Source organism: Rhinolophus ferrumequinum, chromosome X (assembly GCF_004115265.2).
Source record: "Rhinolophus ferrumequinum isolate MPI-CBG mRhiFer1 chromosome X, mRhiFer1_v1.p, whole genome shotgun sequence".
Taxonomy (NCBI): Eukaryota; Metazoa; Chordata; class Mammalia; order Chiroptera; family Rhinolophidae; genus Rhinolophus; species Rhinolophus ferrumequinum.
Window position 1 is genome coordinate 70915308 of NC_046284.1, and position 26638 is coordinate 70941945.

At 37.9% G+C, this 26638-nt stretch overlaps 1 protein-coding gene across 1 annotated transcript in view; it reads right to left on the bottom strand.

Moving 5' to 3' along the window:
• Positions 1–26638, bottom strand: part of CYLC1 (cylicin 1) — a 42578-nt gene that overhangs the window by 7866 nt on the left and 8074 nt on the right. Inside the window, exons 3-5 of the mRNA XM_033090957.1 lie at positions 17226–17266; positions 15642–15760; positions 12761–14434 (exon numbers count right to left, since the gene is read on the bottom strand). Of these exons, the coding sequence (XP_032946848.1) occupies positions 12761–14434; positions 15642–15760; positions 17226–17266 (1834 nt within the window). The remainder of the gene's footprint in view (positions 1–12760; positions 14435–15641; positions 15761–17225; positions 17267–26638) is intronic.

A 26638-nucleotide genomic window follows, 5' to 3' on the forward strand; every position in this document is an offset into this window, starting at 1 on the left:
CTGCGAACCCTGCAACTAGCAATGGCAACTGGACCTGGAGCTGAGCTGCACTCTCCGCAACTAAGACTGAAAGGACAACAACTTGAAGCTGAATGGCACCTGTCACAACTAAGATTGAAAGGACAGTAATTTGACTTGGAAAAAAGTCCTGGAAGTACACACTGTTCTCCAATGAAGTCCTGTTCCCATTCCCCAATAAAATCTTAAAAAAAAAAAAAAAAAAAGAAAAAGAAAGAAAGAATCCTCAAGGCAGCCAGGGAAAAGAAGACGGTAACCTACAAAGGAAATCCCATTATATTATCATCAGATTTCTCAGCAGAAACTCTACAAGCCAGGAAGAAATGAAATCAAATATTCAAACAATTGAAAGAGAGAAATTATGAGCCAAGAATAATATACCCAGCAAAGACATCCTTTAGATATGAAGGAGGAACAAAGACCTTTCCAGGCATACAGAAGCTGAGGGAATTTTCTAATACACGACCTACACTACAAGAAATACTAAAGGTGGCTATTCGACCACCATCAACAGGAACAATCTGTGGCAACCAAAACAGAAAAAGGGGGAAAGTAAAGGCCTGAACAGGAATATGGGAATGGAGAAAGTAGGCATGCTGAAGAAAAAGGAATACTCTAAATATTAAACTTTTCTTTACGTAAACTTAAGGGTAACCACTCAAAGAAAATCCAGAACTGAAATATATACTGGAATCAAAGAAGAAAGAAAGGGATACATCATAGAATACCACCACACAGAAATAATAGACAACAACAAAAAGGCAAAGAAACAATGGAGACACAGTCTTACCAGAAAACTAAAGATAGAATGACAGGAAATCCTCACATATCAATAATCACCCTAAATGTAAATGGACTGAACTCACCAATAAAAAGGCACAGAGTAGCAGATTGGATCAAAAAACTAAACCCAACCATATACTGTCTCCAAGAGATGCATCTCAGTTACAAGGACAAGCATAGACTCAAAGTGAAAGGGTGGAAATTGACACTCCTAGCAAATGGTATCCAGAGAAAATCAGGTGTAGCCATGCTGACATCAGATGAAACAGACTTCAGGGTGCAAAAGATAACAAGAGACAAAGATGGACATTTTATAATGGTAAAGGGGACTATACAACAAGAAGACATAACACTCATCAATATTTATGCCTCCAATCAGGGAGCACCAAAACATATCAAGCAACTACTAAAAGAGCTAAAGAGAGAAATTGACCAAAACACAGCTATACTAGGGGACCTAAATACATCACTGACAGCTATAGATAGATCATCTACACAGAAAATAAATAATGAAATAGCAGCCCTAAATGACACATTAATGAAATGGATATAATTGACATTTATAGAGCACTTCACCCTAAAACATCAGAGTATACATTTTTTTTTCTAGTGTACATGGAACATTCTCAAGGATAGACCATATATTGGGACATAAAACTGACCTCAGGAAATTTAGGAAGATTGAAATCATACCAAGCATATTCTGATCATAAGGCTTTGAAATTGGATATCAACCTCAAAAAGAAAGCAGGAAAAAACACAAATACATGGAGATTAAACAACACATTTAAAGAATGAACGGGTCAAAGAAGAAATTAGAGGAGAGATCAAAAGATACATAGAAACAAATGACAATGAAAATATATCCTACCAAAAATTTTGGGATGCAGCGAAAGCAGTTTTAAGAGGGAAATTTATATCATTACAGGCCTATCTCAAGAAACAAAAAAAACCCCAGATAAACCAGCTCACGTTACATCTTAATAAACTAGAAAAAAAGAACAAATGAAACCTAAGGTCAGCAGAAGAAAGGAAATAACAAAAATCAGAGCAGAACTAAATGAAATAGGTAACAAAAAGACAATAGAAAAAATGAATTTGACAATAAGCTGGTTCTTTGAAAAGATAAACAAAATTGAGAAAACTTTGGTTAGACTCATGAAGACAAAAAGAGAAATAACACTAATAAACAAAATCAGAAATGAAAGAGGGGAAGTTATCACAGTTGCCACAGAAATACAAAAGATCATCCAAGAATACTATGAAGGACTGTATGTATGCCACCAAATTCAATAACTTAGAAGAAATGGACAACTTCGTAGAAACATATAGCCTCCCTATGTTGAACTATGAAGAACTGGAATATCTAAACAGACTGATCACCAAAACGAAATTGAATCAGTCATCCAAAATCTTCCCAAAAGCAAAAGTCCGGGACCAGATGGGTTCACTACTGAATTCTACCAAACCTTCAAAAAGGATCTAATACCAATCCTGCTCAAACTCTCCCAAAAAATTGAAGAAGAGACAGTACTTCCTAACTCATTTTATGAGACGAACATTACCCTGATACCAAAACCTGGGAAGGACAACACAAAACAAGAGAACTACAGACCAATATCTCTGATGAATACAGACGCAAAAATCCTAAAGAAAATTCTAGCAAGTCAAATGAAACAATGCATTAAAGAGATTCATCACGACCAAGTGGGTATCATCCAAGGGGCACAAGGATGGTTCAATATATGCAAATCCATCAATGTGATACATCACATAAACAAAATAAAGGGAAAAAATCATATGATTATATCAATTGATTCAGAAAAAGCATTTGACAAGATACAACATCCATTTATGATTAAAACACTTAATAAAATAGGTATAGAAAGAAAATACCTTAACATAATAAAGGCCATCTATGACAAGCCCTCAGCTAATCTCATAATTAATGGTGAAAAACTGAAGCCCTTTGCTCTATGTTCAGGAACACGACAGGTCTCTTCCCTATCGCCTCTTGTTTTTTTTTTTTTAATTAAAGTTAATTGAGGTGACAATTATTAGTAAAGTTACTTAGATTTCAGGTGCTTTTCAACATAATGTTGGAAGTACTCGCCAGAGCAATCAGGCAAGAGAAAGAAATAAAAGGCAACCAAATTGGGAATGAAGAAGTCAAACTGTCACTCTTTGCAGATGATGCTTTATATAGAAAACCCTAAAGACTCCACCAAAAAGCTATTAGAAACAATCAACGCATAGAATAAAATTGCTGGCTACAAAATCAACGTACAAAAATCCTCTGCATTCTTATATAATAACAATGAAATCTCAGTAAAAGAAATTAAAAAAAAATTCCTTTTGCAATTGCAGGAAAAAGAATAAAACACCTAGGAATAAACTTAACCAAGAATGTGAAACACCTATATGCGGAGTACTATAAGACATTTTTGAAAGAAATTGAAGACACAAAGAAATGGAAAGACATTCCATGCTCATGGAGTGGAAAATCAACATAGTTAAAATGGCCATATTACCCAAAGCAATATACAGATTTAATGCAATCCCCATCAAAATCCCAATGGCATTTTTTTAAAGAAGTAGAACAAAAAAATCATCAGATTTGTTTGGAACCTCAAAAGACCCCGAATTGCCAAAGCAATCTTAATAAAAAAGAACAATACTGGAGGTATCACACTCCCTGACTTTAGCTTGTACTACAGGGCTACAATAATCAAAACAGCATGGTATTCAGAGATGATGTCATAGGAATGGCGGCAGCTGGGTGCACTTTCTGAGTTCTCCTCCGGATCTTATTACAAATGGGACCTATAAGCCATCAAAGAACTCTTTGCTCATCACACAGAACAGCTAAGACACTCGTGGAAGCATTACTTGAAGGTGTGCTAATTGGGCGAGCAGGGGAAGGAAGGAAGGGAGCGGAGTGAAAACTCGCGGGCTCGCGGCGGGATCTCGGCTGGAGGCGGCGGCGGTGGCGAAAACCGCGGTGGCACCCGCAGTTCCGGGCACGCATGGGATCTCAGGGCAGAACAGAGAGCACAGAGACCAGGAGGTGGGCTCTTTCCCTGCGTCCCACGGCTGATTTCTCCTGCCGGGAGGGCAGCTAGTGGGCCCTAGGGCGGACAAAGAACAAAGACTCCATACCTGGGCCCCGCCCCCCCGCTCTTCCAATCCTACCTCCGCCCTTCCAGAGATTCAAACTGGCCCCTAAACTGAGGAGTAGTGTCAGATTACAGAGGAGCCATAGTAGTGCTCAGGCTCTGGGAAGACTGACAGGCAGCCCTGACCCAGGGAAGAGGCTGGGAAGAGTGTGATTTTGGCTGGGCTAGGAGAGAAGAGACTCCTCCACCCCCAGCCACCACCTTTTCTGGCCTGCGGGAAGAGGGTGACGCGCGGCTGGGCTGGGAGAGAGAACACCCCTCCATCCCCAGCCCCCACCCTTTCTGGCCTGCCTAGGGCGGGGCAAGTGCAACAACCGAAACACTCCCAGGGATCAGCAGTAAGCAGCAGACGCAGCTCAGGGCTTTCAGCACCTCAGAAATCTCCCGCCCACACCCCCTCCCCATTACACACACACACTGAAGAAGTGCCCTAACACTCAGGAGTACTGGACACAGGGCTGGTGGTGCTGCTCTCAGTGGGCATATGTGCAGGCAAGGGCAGAAACTGCACTGACTTTCTAAAACTATCATCCAGACCCCTCAGGCCCACGCATTTAAATCTACAGTCCCAAAGTCACTCAGGGCACCAGGTGACCGGCTCTGCCTGCGCAATAAGCAGGGGGCTCTTTGGTACAGCAGAGGACAACCTGGACATTACTTGGTGGGCTTAAGCCAAGACTGGTGCTGCTTTTTGTTTTGCTTTGTTTTGTTTTGTTTAGCTTTGTCTTTATATCTTTGATATCTTTGCCTGTGTCGAGTGGGGGTTATCGGGTGTTTTTACATGTGAATGTATTTGATTTTTTTCTTTGTTGTTGTTGTTGTTGTTGTGCTTGGTGATTTGCTTTGTTCTGAAACTGCCCTACCAGGGCCCAGCTTAAGAGGCACAAGGTTCAACATATCCAGAGGCCAACTCCAGACCAAACCAGAGTACTACCGGGTTTGACCTACAAGTCACACACCCAGAGGGAATTCTCTGCAGGCACTAGAGCCCATAGAGGCCACACCACATTTAAGTGGTTAACCCTCAGGCAGCTGAACGCCCTGCAGTGGGCAGAGCCAAGTCTCACAACGAGTCAGCCTAGGAGTTAACCCCACCTACTCACAAGCAAAAAGCAATTAAAGATCTTCTTTAACAGGACAATACACACAACACAAGAGTCACCTTTGGAGCACATGCAGAGGAGAAGAACAAAGTAGTGCAAGTCAAATATAAAGGACACATACTACATAAGATAACCTAGCAAGATCTAAGAACTCTAGCGGATCTACCTAATACATCAAAGCAAACACAAAGAGTCAGCCAGAATGGGGAAACAAAGGTACACGTACCAAATAAAAGAACAGAAGAAACCTCCACAACTAGAACCAAATGAAGCGGAGGTAACCAACGTTTCAGATACAGAGTTCAGAACACTGGTGATAAGAATGTTTAAGGAGCTTAGAGAAAACATAAAGAAGGATGTAGAAATCATAACAAACAACCAGTTAGAACTAAAGAACAGAATTACCGAAATTAAGAACTCACTTGAAGGAATTACCAGCAGGTTAGATGAAGCAGAGGATCGAATCAGCGACTTAGAAGCAAGGTAGCAGAGATCACCCAAACGGAACAACAGAAAGAAAAAATAATAAAAAACAATGAGGATGGCTTAAGAGACCTCTGGGATAACATCAAGCGCAACAACATGCGCATCACAGGAATAGCAGAAGGTGAACAGAGGAAGCAAGGGATTGAGAACATATTTGAAGTAATAATGTCCGAAATCTTCCCCAACCTGTTGAAGGAAACCAACATACAAGCCCAGGAAGTGCAGAGAGTTCCAACCAGGATAAACACAACAGGTCAACACCAAGACACATTATAGTTAAAATGGCAAAGCTTAAAGACGAAGAGAGAATCCTAAAAGCAGCAAGAGAAAGACAGAGGGTTACATACAAGAGAACTCCCATAACACTATCAAATGACTTTTCTACAGAAACATTGAAGGCCAGGAGGGAGTGGCAGGAGATACTCAAAGTGATGGAAAACAAAGGCCTACAACCTAGATTGCTTTATCCAGCAAGGCTATCATTTAAAGTTGATGGAGAGATTAAGAGCTTTCCAGAAAAAAATAAGCTAAAGGAATTTATTACCACCAAGCCAGCATTGCAGGAAATACTAAAAGGACTTCTGTAAATAGAAGAAAGATCAAAACAACCTAACTACAAATTTAAAAATGGCAATATCTATGTACCTATCAATAATCACTTTAAATGTAAACGGATTAAATGCTCCAATCAAGAGACATAGGGTGGCTGACTGGATAAGAAAGCAAGACCCTTGTATATGCTGTATACAAGAGACTCACCTAAGAACAAAAGACACACACAGGCTGAAAGTGAAGGGTTGGAGTAAGATATTTCTTGCAAATGGAAATGAGAAAAAAACTGCAGTTGCAATACTTATATCTGACAAAATAGACTTTAAAATGAAGAACATATTAAAAGATAAAGATGGGCACTATATAATAATAAAGGGATCGATCCGACAAGAGGACATAACCCTAGTAAACATCTATGCAACCAACATAGGAGCACCTAAATACATAAAACAGGTACTGACTGACATAAAGACAGAGATCAACAGTAACACTATCATAGTAGGGGACCTCAACACACCTCTGACAACAAGGGGCAGGTCTTCCAGACAGAAAATCAATATGGAAACAACAGCCTTAAATGATACATTGGACTACTTGGATCTAATCGATATTTTCAGAACATTTCATCCCAATGCTGCAAAATACACGTTTTTCTCAAGCACACATGGAACATTTTCCAAGATAGACCATATGTTAGGCCACAAAACAAGTCTTGATAAATTTAAGAAAATTGAAATCATACCAATTGTCTTCTCTGATCAAAATGCTATGAAATTAGAAATGAACTACAGGAAAAAAACTGGAAGACACACCAATTCATGGAGGCTGAATAACTTATTACTAAATAATGAATGGTTCAAGCAGGAGATCAAGGAAGAAATCAAAAGATATCTCGAGACAAACGAAAATGAAAACACGACGACCCAAAATCTATGGGATGCAACGAAAGCAGTCCTAAGAGGGAAATTCATAGCTTTACAGGCCTACCTAAAGAAACAAAAAAATCACTAATCAACAGTTTGTCTTCACACTTAAGGGATCTGGAAAAAGAACAGCAAAATAAGCCTAAAGGGAGCACAAGGAAGGAGATAATAAAGATCAGAGCAGAAATAAGTGAAATAGAAACCAGACAAACAATACAAAACATCAATGAATCCAAGAGTTGGTTCTTAGAGAAAATAAACAAAATTGACAAATCTTTAGCCAGACTAATTAAAAAAAAGAGAGAGAGGACCCAAATTAATAAAATCAGAAGTGAAACAGGAGAAGTGACAATGGACACCGCAGAAATACGAAAAGTTTTAAGAAATTACTATGAGCAACTATATGCCAAGAAATTTGACAATCTGGAAGAAATGGGCAATTTTCTAGAGGCGTACAACCTCCCAAGGCTAACTCAAGAAGAAACAGAAAACCTGATTAGACTGATTACCACCAGGGAAATTGAATCAGTAATCAACAATCTCCCAGCAAACAAAAGCCCTGGACCAGATGGCTTAACAGGTGAATTTTACAAAACGTTCAAAAAAGAATTATCACCTATTCTCCTCAAGCTCTTCCAAAAAATCCAGAAGGAGGGAAGACTCCCAAAAACTTTTCACGAAGCCAGTATCACCCTGATCCCAAAATCAGACAAAGACACCACAAGAAAAGAAAACTACAGGCCGATATCTCTAATGAACATAGATGCAAAAATCCTCAACAAAATATTAGCGAACAGAATTCAGCAATACATTAAAAAGATCATACACCACGATCAAGTGGGATTCATCCCTGGTATGCAGGGGTGGTTCAACATCCGCAAATCTATTAATGTGATACACCACATTAACAAAATGAAAAATAAAAATCACATGATCATATCAATAGATGCAGAAAAAGCATTTGATAAAATCCAACAGCCATTTGTGATCAAAACCCTTAAGAAAGTGGGAATAGAGGGATCATATCTCAACATAATAAAGGCCATATATGACAAACCCACAGCTAACATCATACTCAATGGGGAAAAGCTAAAACCATTCCCCCTAAGATCGGGAACAAGGCAAGGTTGCCCACTATCTCCGCTTCTATTCAACATAGTGCTGGAAGTTCTAGCCACGGCAATCAGACAAGAAAAAGAAATAAAAGGCATCCAAATTGGTAAGGAGGAAGTAAAATTATCATTATATGCAGATGGTATGATACTATATATAGAGAACACTAAAGACTCCACCAAGAAGCTATTAGAGCTGATAGATGAATTTAGTAAAGTGGCAGGATACAAAATTAATATTCAGAAATCAGTTGCATTTGTATATACCAATAATAAAACATCAGAAGGAGAAATTAAAAAAAAACAATCCCATTTACAATTGCTCCAAAGACTATAAAATACCTGGGAATAAATTTAACCAAAGAAGTAAAAGATCTGTACTCAGAAAATTATAAGACACTGAAGAAAGGAATGAAGGAAGATATAAATAGATGGAAACACATATCATGTTCATGGATAGGAAGAATTAATATAGTTAAAATGTCCATACTGCCTAAGGCAATATACTTATTCAACGCAATTCCTATCAAACTACCAACGACGTTTTTCACAGAAATAGAACATATAATTCTAAAATTTATATGGGACCATAAGAGACCCCGTATAACCTCAGCAATCTTGAGAAATAAGAACAAAGTGGGAGGTATAACAATACCTGACTTCAAATTATACTACAAGGCTACAGTAATCAAAACAGCATGGTACTGGCATAAAAACAGACACATAGATCAATGGAACAGAATAGAGAGTCCAGAAATAAATCCATGCCTATATGGCCATTTAATCTACGACAATGGAAGCAAGAATGTACGATGGGGTAAAGAGAGTCTATTCATTAAGTGGTGCTGGGAAACCTGGACAGACACATGCAAAAAAAATGAAGCTGGACCACCTCCTTACACCATATACAAAAATAAATTCAAAATGGCTTAAAGACTTAAATGTAAGATCTGAAACCATAAAATTCCTAGAAGAAAATATAGGAAGAAACTTCACAGACATTACCCTGAGTAGGATTTTTACTGATATATCCCCTCGCGCGAGGGAAGTAAGAGAAAAAATAAACATGTGGGATTATATCAAACTAAAAAGTTTTTTCACAGCAAAGGAAACCATCAATAAAACAAGAAGGGATCCTACTGAATGGGAAAAGATATTTGCCAATGATATATCTGATAAGGGATTAATATCACAAATCTATAAAAAACTCACTCAACTCAACTCCAAAAAAAAAACAAACGACCCAATTAAAAAAGGGGCAGAGGACTTGAAGAGACATTTTTCTAAAAAGGACATACAGATGGCAAACAGACATATGAAGAAATGCTCAACCTCACTAACCATCAGAGAAATGCAAATAAAAACCACAATGAGATACTACCTCACCCCAGTCAAAGTGGCTATCATCAATAAATCAACAAACAACAAGTGCTGGCGCGGATGTGGAGAAAAGGGAACGCTTGTGCACTGTTGGTGGGATTGCAGATTGGTGCAGCCACTATGGAAAACAGTATGGAGATATCTCAAAAATCTGAAGATGGAACTACCCTATGATCCAGTAATTCCACTCCTAGGTATCTATCCGGAGAAATCCAAAACTCCAATTCAAAAATCTTTATGCCCTCCTATGTTTATTGCAGCACTATACACAATAGCTAAGACATGGAAACAACTGAAATGCCCATTGGTAGATGACTGGATTAAGAAACTGTAGTACATTTATACAATGGAGTATTACGCAGCCATAAAGAAGAAAGAAATCTTACCATTTGCAACAACATGGATGGACCTAGAGAACATTACGGTAAGTGAAATAAGTCAGACAGAGAAAGATAAGTACCATATGATCTCACTTATATGCGGAATCAAAAGAAAGAATAAGTGAATGAACTAATCAGAAACAGTTTTGGAGACAAAGAGGAAAAACTGAGGGTTGCTAGAGGGGCGGGGTGGGGTGGGGGTAAGGGGGAAGGTGTGGGGATTAGAAAACAATCAGTAACCAGAAGATGGTCACGGTGTTTTGAAAATTAATCTGGGGAACATAATTTAGTGGTTACCAGAGGGTAAGGGTGAGAAATGAGGGTAAGGGGGATCAAATATATGGTGATGGAAGGAGAACTGACTCTGGGTGGTGAACAATGTAATTTATAGATGATGTGATACAGAATTGTACATCTGAAATCTATGTAATTTTACTAACAATTGTCACCCCAATAAATTAAAAAAAATAATAAAAAAAAATTTAAAAAACCCAAAAAACAAAAAAAAACACAGCATGGTATTGGCAGAAAAACAGACACGTAGACCAATGGAATAGAATTGAGAACTGAGAAATAAAACCACATAAATATGGACAGATAATTTTTGACAAAGAAGCAAAAACATACAATGGAGAAAAGACAACCTCTTCAATAAATGGTGCTGGCAGAATTGGAAAACCACGTGCAAAAGAATGAAACTGGACTGCTATCTGTCACCATGTACCAAAATTAATTCAAAATGGATCAAAGACTTAAGCACAAGACGTGAAACAATAAACTGCATAGAAGAAAACATAGGTACTAAACTTATGGACCTTGGGTTCAAAGAGTGTTTTATTAATTTGACTCCAAAGGCAAGGGAAGTAAAAGCTAAAATAAATGAATGGGACTATATGAAACTTAAAAGCTTCTGCACAGCAAAAGAAACCATCGATGAAATAAAGAGGCAACCAACTGAATCGGAGAAGATTTTTGCAAACAGTGTCTCCTATAAGGGGCTAATATCCAAAATATACAAGGAACTCATGCAACTCAACCAAAAAAAACAAACAACCCAACTGAAAAATGGGCATAGGACCTGAAGACACATTTCTCCAAAGAGGGTGTACAAATGGCAAATAGAGATATGAAAAATGCTCAACATCACTAATCATCAGAGAAATGCAAATAAAAACCACAATGAGATATCACCTCACCCCAGTCAGAATGGCTATCATCAACAAGACAAACAGTAACAAGTGTTGGAGAGGCTGTGGAGAAAAAGGAACCCTCATGCACTGTTGGTGGGAATGCAGATTGGTGCAGCCACTATGGAAGGCAGTGTGGAGGTTCCTCAAAAAATTACAAATAGAATTACTGTATGACCCAGCAATCCCTCTCCTGGGTATCTACCCAAAAAATCTGAAAACATCTACATATAAAGACACGTGTGCTCCAATGTTCACTGCAGCTTTATTTATGGTGGCCAAGTCATGGAAACAACCAAAATGTCCTTGGTTGATGAATGTATAAAGAAGGTGTGGTATATATACACAATGGAATACTATTCGGCGGTAAGAAAAGATGATATAGGAACATTTGTGACAACATGGATGGATCTTGAGATTATAATGCTAAGCGAAATAAGTCAGACAGAAAATGCAGAGAACCGTATGATTTCACTGATATGTGTTATATGAACCAAAAACAACAAAAGAACAAGACAAACAAATGAGAAACAAAACCTCATAGACACAGGGGATAGTTTACTGGTTACCAGAGGTTAAGGGGGAGGTGGGTGGCGGAGTAGGTTAAAGAGGGTCAAATATATGGTGATGTTAGGAGAACTGACTGTGGGTGGTGAACACACAATGGGATTTATAGATGATGTAATACAGAATTGTACCCCGAAATCTATGTAACTTTACTAACAATTGTCACCCCAATAAAATGTAATTAAAAAAAAATTTACAGAGTATTTAACACCAAAGGGACCGAGTTAACCTTAAAGAGACTTTTATAAACCAAAAGAGATCGATTAGGCAGGCAAGTTAACTTTTTCCTGATGATTAATAAGAATGATGGCTCATAAAGAAGTTTAGTTCAGATATGGATTATATAATTTATTTTTTTTATATCTGAATCTGGTAATGTAATATTTGCAAACTGCTATGTCTGGATTTTGGTTGAGTTTTTACTATATTCAGCAAATTCCTAGAAATGTCTTTACATCTCACTTGTAGGAATTTTAATCAATTTTCATGTTTGTTTTTTCTAACTACATAACAGTTACCATGTTTTGCCATGTGTAATGTGCACCCACGTTTTTGGTGCAAACTTTCAGGGAAAAAAATCTTTCAGTTTAATTTTTAATTCAAATTTTTATTTGTTTATATTTAGGTGCTTGTTTTTTGTGTTATAAAGGAATTTTAGAATTTATTTATTTATTTATTCATTACACTTTTAACTCATAAGCATAAATAAAATAATTGAAAACATTTATATAGATATGGAATAAGTACTACCCATTTATTATGTGCATCCTTATTTTTCTCATAAATTTGGGCAAAAGGTGCACATTTTACATAGTAACATATGATAACTACTTTTGTAATATGACTCTCTTTACAAATAGTTTTATATGTTTTCTTAAATCACAAGCCAGTTCTCTGTGCTCTTGTCTAAATGTTATTAACTTTTTGACATTTGTTTCGCAACTCTTTTGAGTCATTTTGAAGTATTCTTTATCTTTCTAACCTGAGAGTCCCAAACTTGTCAATATTCCAGAGAAAATATAAATTCAAATCTTTAAAATATCTTTCATTTTCAATACAATTGTCTCTACAAATAAAACAGGAATAAACATACCAAAGGAGCATATCTTGGTTTTGGAGGTGGAGGAGGCATCTTGCACCGACAGAGACGTTTTACCTTAGGTGACAGTAATAAAGGCTTACAAGGAGGAAGCGGTGGTCTTTCTCTTGATGGAGGAACTCTACCTGGAGGTGTTTTTGTCCCTTTTCCTTTGAATGTGATCTTTTTGAATGGCATTTTGTATTCTCCCTTTTGTGCTTCTTTCTGTGAATCTGTAGATGTGGCATCTGATTCATCAACTCCTTTCTTTTTAGCCCCAGATTTATATATTGACTCTTCAGATTCAGCATCTGAACTTTTCAACATTCCGGTCTTCTTTGGGTCTTTCCTGGAAGACTCATCAGATTCAGCACTAGTAGTAGACTCTATGCCCTTCTTTGCGTCCTGCTCCTTGGCATGTTTCTTTAAATGTCTCTTAGCCTTCTTTAAATTTTTCTTTTTCTTCTTTGACTCCCAATCAGATTCAGTTTCACTAGATTCTTCATACTTCATTGCAGACTTCTTTTTGTCATCTTTCTTTGAATCTCTCTTACCTTTCTTTTCAATTTTTTCACTCTTTTTTGAATTCCATTCAGGTTCAGAATCAGCATCAGTTGACGATGTGTCCTTCTTGACATCTTTTTTCTTGTCATCTTTCTGTGACCCTTTCTTATCCTTCTTTGAATCTTTCTTACCTTTTTGTGACTCCAATTCAGACTCAGATTCAGCATCAGTAGACTCTATGTCCTTCTTTGCACCCCTTTTCTTTGAATCTTTCTTAGCCTTCTTTGAATCTTTTTTTGCATCCTTTGAGTCTACAGATTCTGCATCAGTAGACTCTGTGTCCTTTTTCGCATCCTTTTTCTTTGAATCTTTCTTAGACTTCTTTGGATCTTTCTTTGCATTCTTTGAGTCTACAGATCCTGTATCAGTAGACTCTACATCCTTTTTTGCATCCTTCTTGCTGTCTTTCTTTGTACCTTTCTTATCTTTCTTTGCATCCTTTGAATCTACAGATTCAGCATCAGAGCTCTTTGCTTCCTTCTTTGAAGACTTCTTTGAATTATTCTGTGAGTAATTCTTTAACCACCGATCATATTCCATGGATTCAGCAACAGACTCCTCTAAATACATCATTAAATCCATATATGAACTGTTTTTTGAGCAAGCCTCTGATTTGGCATCAGAATTGTTATTTGAGTTCTTAGAATCCTTCTTTGTACATATGGATTCAATATCTTTCTCCTTGGAATTTTTTGAATCTCTCTTATTTTTTTTTAGATCCTTCATCAAGACTGCCTTAGAATGTTTGGATTCTGGGTTTGCTTCTGATTTGTACTTTGACTTCTTAGATAGTTCACTTTCATGTGATGATTTTGATGGAGTTTTATCTGCTTTATTTCCTCTTTTAGATTTTTGGTCATTTACTATTTTCTTGGATTCTGGAGTTGTTTTATGTGGGCCTGTATTTTTCTTAGACTCTTTCTTAAAAGTTGTTTCTTTTTTATCATTTTTGGACTTTTTAGATTCTGCATTTTGAGGATGGGTTTTAGGAGTATAAAGATGTCTAAATGGAGCCTGTCTCCTGACAGTTAAGTAAATAGATGGTCTTTGGTAAATTTTCCTTAAAGAATGCCTTGTCCATTTATTAGCTGTCTTCTGAACCTCTAATTTTCTTTTGTCACATCTCTGAAAAGATTGGTTAGAATAATAATAAGCATTTTTAAATGAGTTATATCTTAACATATTGATACATGAAAATAGTCTAGCTTCTTATTTATTAACCATCCATTTAAAATGAACTTTTATTTATTTTTCAATGTCCTACATGTGTTTTTGTGTGTTACTTTAGTAGAAAGCTTAGGATTTCCTCAATGATTCGTATTGGGATTGGAGCAGCCTTACAAGGATCCATGATATTTTAGGGCTGGTACTCACAATTGATAGTGGGTTCCTTTTGGACCCCTATATGGGAGAGATATTTTGGAACATTTTATGCACCCTTCACTCTCAAGTTAGTTCAAAAATAAGCTGCTGCCCTTCAAGTTTGTCATGACAATCTTTGTGATAGCTGTAGACTTCAGGTCTAGCCTTTCTACTCCTGCTTTCAAATTGAGAGACTGAAAGCCCTGCTGTGAATTACTGTCAAAAAGAAGAAAATAAAATGAAACAAATGTTTGATCCACATTAATTTGTGTAGCAGTAGTGTAATTATTTTTGAACTCCCACCCAAACATTTGTAAAATCTGGTTGTCATAGTGAACACATAGATTAATTTTACATTTATTTCTTGTATTTTTTCAACTATTCAGTAGAGACATCACTAGTCAATGAAATGGTCATATGGAATTAAAGGAGGATCATGAAGATAAGCATGAACTTGGATCACTACAAATGAAATGAATGGCCCTTGAATAAGTGCATTGACTGTAACTCTGCTTTGGGAGATGCTTTTAAAACATATTTTGATATTACCATGGGTGACCTCTGTGTGCTAGTTTTTCTTTTCACTGGTTGATAAGATAATTCCACTTTAAAAAACAGTAGAAAACTTGAATCTCCCAGTATCTAATATCCCAAGTGCCAGAATAAATAAAATGGAGAGGCCTTGAAAACCTCATCAAGATAAATTCCTGTTCTAAGTTTCAAATTTTAGATGCTTTTGCAGCTGGTAAACATTTCCTGACACATCCCACCAGTTTCAGCATTAGGTTCTCTATCTTGCCTAGCATATTAGCTATATAATGCCTTTGAAATGAAGAACAAATTATAAATAGAAGTTTAATCTGAAACAGGTGGTAGCAACCTGTTGTATGGGGAATTATAAATTTTAAAATATCAGCTTCCAATAGGTAGTAAAATTCAAATTACATATATCTATATTTCCAATACGTACAGGAACTGTGATTTGTAATTCTGAAGGTCTTGATGTTTTTTTTCTATCTGGCTGGGGTTGTTTGGGAAATGTCAAAGTGAAGTATTCTTGATTCCATAATTTTTTGCTTGATTCATTGACTATGAGAGAGGACAATAAACAATTTGTAATTAGTAGCTAGAGTTTCATAAGCATGGAACTATTTTTGACTGGGAAATATATTGTTTAAATTAAACTAAGTTATAACTCAAAATATAGCTTCCCCCCTGGTGTTTGTAGTTTATTTGCATATCAATTAGGGATTAAACCAATTTTTACAAATAGTTATTTAAATCATAAAAGTGAAAATAATACAATCAACAGTAGAAATGGAAAATAGAGAAAGATTCACTGTTTCTTTTCAAACATCTCCATCATCTCCTCTATCTTGGTTTTGTTCCTTTATGTCTTTTTGGTTAGATTGCAGACAATATGACTTGTGCTGTCCCTATAATAGCTAGCACAATGCTGAGTATAAAGTAAGTAATAAAAGTCTCAAGTGATTAAATCTAAGTGTTTATGCTAGCCCTCCTCTGACCTCAATGACATGCCAAGTCACATAAATTAGGGCCACGGACCAAAATATTGCATTCAGTTATGTGAACCTTGTTTGAGAAAAAGCATATATCCACTTGAGGGCATCCAGAATAGAGTGATCAAGAGGATCATTGTATCTGGAAGCTATGTCAAAAGAGGAACTGGTAAGATAGCTCGGGATAGTTCTCCTGGAGATAGAGAGACCAATGAAAGATGTGATCACTATATTCAAATATTTAAAGAGATGTTATATGGAAGAACAGTAGTAAGAGCAATAATAGAATAGGTGTAACTGCTCACACTTATATAGTGTTTACTATGTGCCAGACAGTGTTTTAAGCACTTTACACATATTATCTCATTTAATCCTCAAGCATTTTGAATTAGGTAATGTAATTATAATTGCCTCCGTTTTACAGATGTAGCAAAATGAAGCACTAAGAGAGGTTAAATTACATGCCCCAAATCATAAAGTAGAAGGATTAATATTCAAACACAGATAGCTTGGCTCCAGAGTCCATTATCTTATCACAAAGTCAGAGACTTTTTTTATGTGTTTCCTGGGGGAAGAGGTAGAACCAATGAGCAAAAGTTGTAGCAGTGCAGGCATATTTAAGCTCAATATATTAAGGAGAACTTTCCTAAAGTTGTATCCATTTAACAAATGGACCATCCACTTTCATCTTTCTGACTGTATTTTCCTTTTCTACTTTGGGTTTTGTTATTGTGGATTTTAAACACAAGGGAAACTTATGCAATTAAGGTTGGTTTATATAATAAGGAAGAACAAACTAAATATTTCCTTTTTAAAACAGTGAGTACAAATCTACATCAAGGCCAGAAATATTTTAAACACACATACATACCAATACACACATCCACACACATACATGATTCTCCTAAATTTTAACAAAAATTCAGAGCATTTTATACTTTATCACATTGACTGGAAGATACTAGATATTTGTCCTTAAATTTATTACCAAATATAATCTAAACAATATTGAACTCCAAAGACTAAATTCTTACGTGGTATGGAATTATCATATGATCTGATGTTTACTTCTTGTCTGTTAAAAGAAAAGAAAATGTTTTTCTCTGAAGAAAACCCACAACTTTTTAATGTTCTCAGTACTTAAATGAAGTCAAACCACTAGTGATGTGTGAAAGTGGCACATTTAAGTTTTTATCTGGAATTTGAATTTTTCTTACACACAAGGAAAATTGGTCCATGATATTTTCCATTTGGAAGGTGCCCATTTGATATGGTAATAATCATTTTCTACCGAGGAAATAAGTGCTACAATTTATTTTTAAGGTATTACTTCCTTATTAGTTAACAGGAACAGTAAGTTGTGACCATTCCTAATTCTGAGATTGTACTTATATATACATGTGCTCTACAGCTTGTTTTTTGACTTTTATAAACTATCAAGTTAGTGAAAAAAAACCCAAAATAAGTAAAAATGGTCAGATGTATTTATGTTTGAGCCAAATATATTTTCATTCCCTAAGTGAAGCTCTAGTATCCAGGACAAAGCCTAATCCATACTCATCATTAGATATCTACTGACTTACTTAAGAAAGATTTTGGAGACACTGAGTAATAAAAATATCTATTCCAGTGGTTTCTCAACTTGAGGTAAACATCAGAATTAACTTGGAATTAAAAAAATATATAAACATTCCCAAGAACTTCTGGACCCATGAGCAGAACCTCTGGGTGTGCCTTAATCAAGTCTGTATTTAAAAACTCAGGTGGTTTGTAAACTCAGCTCTGGTTAGGAATGACTGCTTTGAGTGGTCTTGGAAAAAGAAAACTTCATAAATATCTGAAATAGTTCCAGCTTGCGCTTTCTGCTTTTCCAAAATATAATTGATCAACGATCTATTAGTCTGTGTTGATATCACATACATTCAATAGTGTAGCTAGAAGATATACTATGGCCTGGGATATGAGAAATTTAACAGTTTGAAAGTCTGACAAACTGGCTGGATCACTGCTTTCATATTCTGGGAAAAAGACTTTGCACCTGCATTGATTTTTGACCTCCTTCCCACAGTCGAAAGTAGTTTCCAAAACTTTATTTTGAGCACAACTCAATATGTATGTGTATAATTTATACTCTACTGTAATAATATACCTTATAAATCATACATTAAGATAGAAATTTTTTGAAAGATGAAATAAAACATAAATTGAAGTTCTGATGTCTTATTCCCCACACTCCAATGGATTACTTTGCACATACATCTCACTGTGGAGAACAGTAGGAAAGGCCATCAAGGAACTGTGAGAAAAGGAACAATTTCTCCAAATATCTTGGTATACCTGCGTATATATAGTTACGGTCTCAGTCTCAGATTATTAGAAGTTCAAATATAATTAAACCTCTGAGTATTTTTCTTCCTTTCAAAGCATATTAGTTTTTTACAATTTTATAAATAATTGTGTGTATATTTGTTTGTTACACAGGTGATCCTAACCTATATCATGACATAAAAGAGAAAATGAGTGATAGATGGCAGAAAGCAATGGAATGGTATTTTTAAAGCTCTAAAAATATATCAATTTATGATTTTTAATGCAGCAAAAATAGTTTTCAAAAATCAACACAAATAATTTTTCCACAAACAAAAATTGAAAATGTTATTGCCAGTAGAAAGCACTGACAAAAATACAAATGAGAATTCCTTAGGTTGGAGAAAATGACTGAAAAAGATGCACATTTAATACAAGATGAAAAAAAGAGCATCAACAACTTTACTAGCAACTAGGGAAATGCAAATCAAAACCATGATGAGATATCATCTCACACTTGTCAGAACGGCTGTCATCAATGAGACAAATAATAACAAGTATTGGAGAGGCTGTGGAGAAAAACGAACCCTCATACACTGTTGGTGAGCATAAATTGGTACAGCTGCCATGGAAAACAGTATGGAGGTTCCTCAAAAAATTAAGAATAGAATTATCATATCAACCAGCAGTCCCTCTCCTGGGTATCTAACCCAAATATCTGAAAACATTTATCCACAAAGATATATGTACCCCTATGTTCATTGCAGCATTATTCATGGTGGCCAAGATGGAAACAACCAAAATGTCCTTCGATAGATGATTGGATAGAGAAGATGTGGTGTGTATACACAATTCTGCCATAAGAAAAGATGAAACACTGCCATTTGTGACAACATGGACAGACCTTGAGATTATTATGATAAGCAAAACATGTCAGACAGAAAAAGTCGAGAACTATATGACTTTACTCATATGTGGGAAATAAAATTGAAAGAACCAAAGGAAAAAGACAAAAAAAAGAAACAAAAACTCATAGACACAAACAGTTTAGTGGTTACCAGAAGGTAAGGGGGGACGAAGTGTGGTAGGTGAGGATAAAGGGGATCCAATATATGATGATGGAAAGAGAACTAACTCTGGGTGGTGAACACACAACGTGATATATAGATGACGTATTACAGAATTATACACCTGAAACCTATGTAACTTTACTATCAATTGTCACCCCAATAAACTTTAATTAAAAAATTAGGAGTGACGTCATAGGAATGGCGGCAGCAGGGCACACTTTCTGAGTTCTCCTCCGGATCTTGTTGCAAATGGGAACTATAACCCATCGAGGAAATTTTCGCTCACCACACAATATAGTGCGGAGATTCGTGGATTGCTTGAAGCTAAGAAATTCTTGGGGGTACGCTAACTGGACGGAGCAAGGAGAGGAGGAGGAGGGGCGGCGTGGGAGCGCCCGGCCGGCAGCGGAGCCTCGGCTGGCGGGGGCGAAAACCGAAAACCACTGAGCCGGGCATGCACGGGATCCCAGGCGGAGCTGAGAGCGCAGAGACCGGGGGTAGGCTCTTTCCCTGCGTCCCACGGCTGATTTCTCCCGCCGGGAAGGCGGCGCGCCCTGCGGCGGTCGGGGGGCTCAGTCTCCATACCTGGGCCCCTCCCCCCCGCCCTGCTCTCCCAATCCTACCCCTCCCTTCCAGAGACTTAAACCGGCCCCTGAACCGAGGAGTGGTATCTAAGGCTCACGCTTTGGGAAGCCTGACGGGCAGCCCTGACCCAGGCAGACTGGGCAGTGTGCGTGATTTTGGCTGCGCTAGGAGAGAAGAGACGCCTCCACCCCCAGCCACCACCTTTTCTGGCCTGCGGGAAGAGGGTGACGCACGGCTGGGCTGGGTGAGTGAAGACCCCTCCATCTCCAGCCCCAACCCTTCCTGGCTTGCCTAGGGTGGGGTGGGTGCAGCTGCCGAGACACACCCGGAGATCAGCAGTGAGGCAGGCGCAGCTCTGGGCTTTCAGCAGATCAGAAATCTCCCGCCCGCACTCACACACACACACTGAAGAGGTGCCTTAAGACTCAAGAGTTTTGGTCACGTATCTGGTGGTGCCACTCTCGGTGTGCATTTGTGCAGGCAAGGGCAGAAACTGCACTGACATTGTAAAAACTATCACCCAGACCCCTCAGGCCCACGCTTTTAAGTCTGCAGTCCCAAAGTCTCTCTGGGCACCAGGTGATCGGCTCTGCCTGTGCAATAAGCAGGGGGCTCCTTGGTACAGCAGAGAACAACCTGGACATTGCTTGGTGGGCTTAGGCCGAGACTGTCGCTGCTTTTTGTATTGCTTTGTTTTGTCTTGTTTTGCTTTGTCTTTATATCTTTGATATCTTTGCCTCTGTCGAGTGGGGTTATCAGGTGGTTTTGCATGTGAACGTATTTGATATTTTTCTTTGTTGTTGTTGTTGCTGTTGTGCTTGGTGATTTGCTTTGTTCTGAAACTGCCCTGCCGGGGCCCAGCTTGTGAGGCACGGTCAGCAGATCAGAAATCTCCCGCCAGCACCCATACACACACACTGAAGGAGTGCCCTAGGACTCTGGAGCTCTGGACAAAGGACCGGTGGTGCTCCTCTCGGTGTGCATACGTGCGGACAAGGGCAGAAGCTGCACTGACTTTGTGGAGACTATCATCCAGACCCCTCAGGCCCACGCTTTTAAGTCTGCAGTCCCAAAGTCTCTCTGAGCACCAGGTGACCGGCTCTGCCTGCGCAATAAGCAGGGAGCTCTTTGGTACAGCAGAGGACAACCTGGTCATTGCTTGGTGGGCTCAGGCCGAGACGGTCGCTGCTTTTTGTTTTGCTTTGTTTTGCTTTGCTTGGTTTTGTTTTGCTTTGTCTTGTATCTTTGATATCTTTGCCTGTGTCGAGCGGGGGTTATCGGCTGTTGTATTTTTTTTTTTTCTCTTTGCTGTTGTCGTTGCTGCTGTGCTTGGTGATTTGCCTTGTTCTGGGACTTCCCTGCCGGGGCCCAGCTTGGGTGGCACGGGACTCGGCATATCCGGGGGCCAACTCCAGACCAAATCGGAGTGCAGCCGGGTTTGACCTGCAGGTCACACACCTAGAGGGGGTTCTCGGCAGGCTCTGGAGCCCATAGAGGCCAAATCACATCGGGGTGGTCAACCTTCACGCAGCAGAGTGCCCTGCGGGGGGCAGAGCCAAGTCTCACGGCAGGTCAGCCCAGGAGTTGACCCCACCTGCTCATTAGCGGGAAGCAATTAAAGATCTTCTTGAACGGGACAGTGTACACAACACAAGACTCACCTTTGGAGCACACGCAGAGGAGGACGACGTGGTGCGAGTCAAATATAAAGGACACATACTACATAAGATAACCTAGCAAGAACTAAGAACTCTAGGGGATCTACCTAATATATCAAAATAAACACAGTCAGCCAGAATGGGGAAACAAAGATACACGTCCCAAATAAAAGAACAGAAGAAGCCTCCACAACTGGAACCAAATGAAGCAGATGTAACCAACCTCTCAGAGACAGAGTTCAGAACACTGGTGATAACAATGTTTAAGGAGCTTAGAGAAGACATAAAGAAGGATGTAGAAATCATAACAAACGAGCTTAGAGAAAACATAAAGAAGGATGTAGAAATCATAACGAAAAACCAGTTGGAACTAAAGAACACAATTACCGAAATTAAGAACTCACTTGAAGGAATTACCAGCAGGCTAGATGAAGCAGAAGATCGAATCAGCGACTTAGAAGACAAGGTAGCAGAGATCACCCAAACGGAACAACAAAAAGAAAAAAGAATAAAAAACAATGAAGATGGCCTAAGAGACCTCTGGGATAACATCAAGCGCAACAACATGCGCATCATAGGAATACCAGAAGGTGAAGAGAGCAAGCAAGGGATTGAGAACATATTTGAAGTAATGATGTCTGAAAACTTCCCCAACCTGATGAAGGAAACCAACATACAAGTCCAGGAAGTGCAGAGAGTTCCAACCAGGATTAACCCAAACAGGTCCACACCAAGACACATTATAGTTAAAATGGCAAAGCTTAAAGACAAAGAGAGAATCCTAAAAGCAGCAAGAGAAAGACGGAGGGTTACATACAAGGGAACTCCCATAAGACTATCAAATGATTTTTCTACAGAAACATTGAAGGCCAGGAGGGAGTGGCAGGAGATACTTAAAGTGATGGAAAACAAAGGCCTACAACCTAGATTGCTTTATCCAGCAAGGCTATCATTTAAAGTTGATGGAGAGATAAAGAGCTTTCCAGAAAAAAAAATAAGCTAAAGGAATTTATTACCACCAAGCCAGCACTGCAAGAAATACTAAAAGGACTTCTGTAAATAGAAGAAAGATCAAAACAACCTAACTACAAATTTAAAAATGGCAATATCTATGTACCTATCAATAATCACTTTAAATGTAAATGGATTAAATGCTCCAATCAAAAGACATAGGGTGGCTGACTGGATAAGACAGCAAGACCCTTGTATATGCTGTATACAAGAGACTCACCTCAGAACAAAAGACACACACAGGCTGAAAGTGAAGGGTGGAGTAAGATATTTCATGCAAATGGGAATGAGAAAAAAGCTGGAGTTGCAATACTTATCTCTGACAAAATAGACTTTAAAATGAAGAACATACTAAAAGATAAAGATGGGCACTATATAATAATAAAGGGATCGATCCGACAAGAGGACATAACCCTAGTAAACATCTATGCACCCAACATAGGAGCACCTAAATATATAAAACAGGTACTGACTGACATAAAGGCAGAGATCAACAGTAACACTATTATAGTCGGGGACTTCAACACACCTCTGACCACAAGGGACAGGTCTTCCAGACAGAAAATCAATATGGAAACAACAGCCTTAAATGATACATTGGACCACTTGGATTTAATCGATATTTTCAGAACATTTCACCCCAATGCTGCAAAATACACCTTCTTCTCAAGCGCACATGGAACATTTTCCAAGATAGATCATATGTTAGGCCACAAAACAAGTCTTGATAAATTTAAGAAAATTGAAATCATACCAATTGTCTTCTCTGATCACAATGCTATGAAATTAGAAATGAACTACAGGAAAAAAACGGGAAGACACACCAATTCATGGAGGCTGAATAACTTATTACTAAATAATGAATGGGTCAAGCAGGAGATCAAGGAAGAAATCAAAAGATATCTCGAGATAAATGAAAATGAAAACACGACGACCCAAAATCTATGGGATGCCGCGAAAGCAGTCCTAAGAGGGAAATTCATAGCTTTGCAGGCCTACCTAAAGAAACAAGAAACATCACTAATCAACAGTTTATCTTCACATTTAAGGGATTTAGAAAAAGAACAGCAAAATAAGCCCAAAGGGAACACAAGGAAGGAGATAATAAAGATCAGAGCAGAAATAAATGAAATAGAAACCAGAAAAACAATACAAAAGATCAATGAATCCAAGAGTTGGTTCTTAGAGAAGATAAACAAAATCGACAAACCTTTAGCCAGACTCATTAAAAAAAAGAGAGGACCCAAATTAATAAAATCAGAAACGAAAGAGGAGAAGTGACAACGGACACTGCAGAAATACAAAGAGTTTTAAGAAGTTACTATGAGCAACTATATGCCAACAAATTTGACAATTTGGAAGAAATGGACAATTTTCTAGAGGCGTACAACCTTCCAAGGCTAACTCAAGAAGAAACAGAAAACCTGAATAGACTGATTACCACCACGGAAATTGAATCAGTAATCAACAGTCTCCCAACAAACAAAAGCCCTGGACCAGATGGCTTTACAGGTGAATTTTACAAAGCGTTCAAAAAAGAATTATCACCAATTCTCCTCAAGCTCTTCCAAAAAATCCAGAAGGAGGGAAGACTCCCAAACACTTTTTACGAAGCCACTATCACCCTGATCCCAAAATCAGACAAAGACACCACAAAAAAAGAAAACTACAGGCCGATATCTTTAATGAACAGAGATGCAAAAATCCTCAACAAAATATTAGCAAACAGAATTCAGCAATACATTAAAAAAATCATTCACCACGATCAAGTGGGATTCATCCCTGGTATGCAGGGGTGGTTCAACATCCGCAAATCTATTAATGTGATACACCACATTAACAAAATGAAAAATAAAAATCACATGATCATATCAATAGATGCAGAAAAAGCATTTGATAAAATCCAACAGCCATATATGATAAAAACCCTTAAGAAAGTGGGAATAGAGGGATCATATCTCAACATAATAAAGGCCATATATGACAATCCCACAGCTAACATCATTCTCAATGGGGAAAAGCTAAAACCATTCCCCCTAAGATCAGGAACAAGGCAAGGATGCCCACTATCTCCGCTTCTATTCAACATAGTTCTGGAAGTTCTTGCCACAGCAATCAGACAAGAAAAAGAAATAAAGGCATCCAGATTGGTAAGGAGGAAGTAAAGTTAGCATTGTATGCAGATGATATGATACTATATATAGAGAACCCTAAAGACTCCACCAAGAAGCTATTAGAGCTGATAGATGAATTTAGTAAACTGGCAGGATACAAAATTAATATTCAGAAATCAGTTGCATTTGTATATACCAATAATAAAACATCAGAAGGAGAAATTAAAAAAACAATCCCATTTACAATCGCTCCAAAGACTATAAAATACCTGGGAATAAATTTAACCAAAGAAGTAAAAGATCTATACTCAGAAAATTATAAGACACCGATGAAAGGAATGAAGGAAGATATAAATAGATGGAAACACATATCATGTTCATGGATAGGAAGAATTAATATAGTTAAAATGTCCATACTGCCTAAGGCAATATACATATTCAATGCAATTCCTATCAAACTGCCAACGTCGTTTTTCACAGAAATTGAACATATAATCCTAAAATTTATATGGGACCATAAAAGACCCCGAATAGCAAAGGCAATCTTGAGAAATAAGAACAAAGTGGGAGGAATACCTGACTTCAAATTATACTACAAGGCTACAGTAATCAAAACAGCATGGTACTGGCATAAAAACAGACACATAGATCAATGGAACAGAATAGAGAGTCCAGAAATAAATCCACGCCTATATGGCCATTTAATCTACGACAATGGAAGCAAGAATGTACGATGGAGTAATGACAGTCTATTCAATAAATGGTGCTGGGAAACCTGGACAGACACATGCAAAAAAATGAAGTTGGACCACCTCCTTACACCATATACAAAAATAAATTCAAAATGGCTTAAAGACTTAAATGTAAGGTCTGAAACCATAAAATACCTAGAAGAAAATATAGGAAGAAACTTCTCAGACATTACCCGGAGTAAGATTTTTACTGATATACACCCTCGCGCGAGGGAACTAAGAGAAAGAATAAACATGTGGGATTATATCAAACTAAAAAGTTTTTTCACAGCAAAGGAAACCATCAATAAAACAAGAAGGGATCCTACTGAATGGGAAAAGATATTTGCCAATGATATATCTGATAAGGGATTAATATCACAAATCTATGGAATACTTACTCAACCCAACTCCAAAAAACAAACGATCCAATTAAAAAATGGGCAGAGGACTTGAAGAGACATTTTTCTGAAAAGGACATACAGATGGCAAACAGACATATGAAGAAATGCTCAACCTCACTAACCATCAGAGAAATGCAAATAAAAACCACAATGAGATACCACCTCACCCCAGTCAGAATGGCTATCATCAATAAATCAACAAACAACAAGTGCTGGCGCGGATGTGGAGAAAAGGGAACGCTTGTGCACTGTTGGTGGGATTGCAGACTGGTGCAGCCGCTATGGAAAACACTATGGAGGTATCTCAAAATTCTGAAAATGGAACTACCTTATGATCCAGTAATTCCACTCCTAGGTATCTATCCGGAGAAATCCAGAACTTCAATTCAAAAATCTCTATGCACTCCTATGTTTATTGCCGCACTATACACAATAGCTAAGACATGGAAACAACCAAAATGCCCATCGGTAGATGGGTAGATGACTGGATTAAGAAACTGTGGTACATTTATACAATGGAGTATTATGCAGCCATAAGGAAGTAAGAAATCTTACCATTTGCAACAA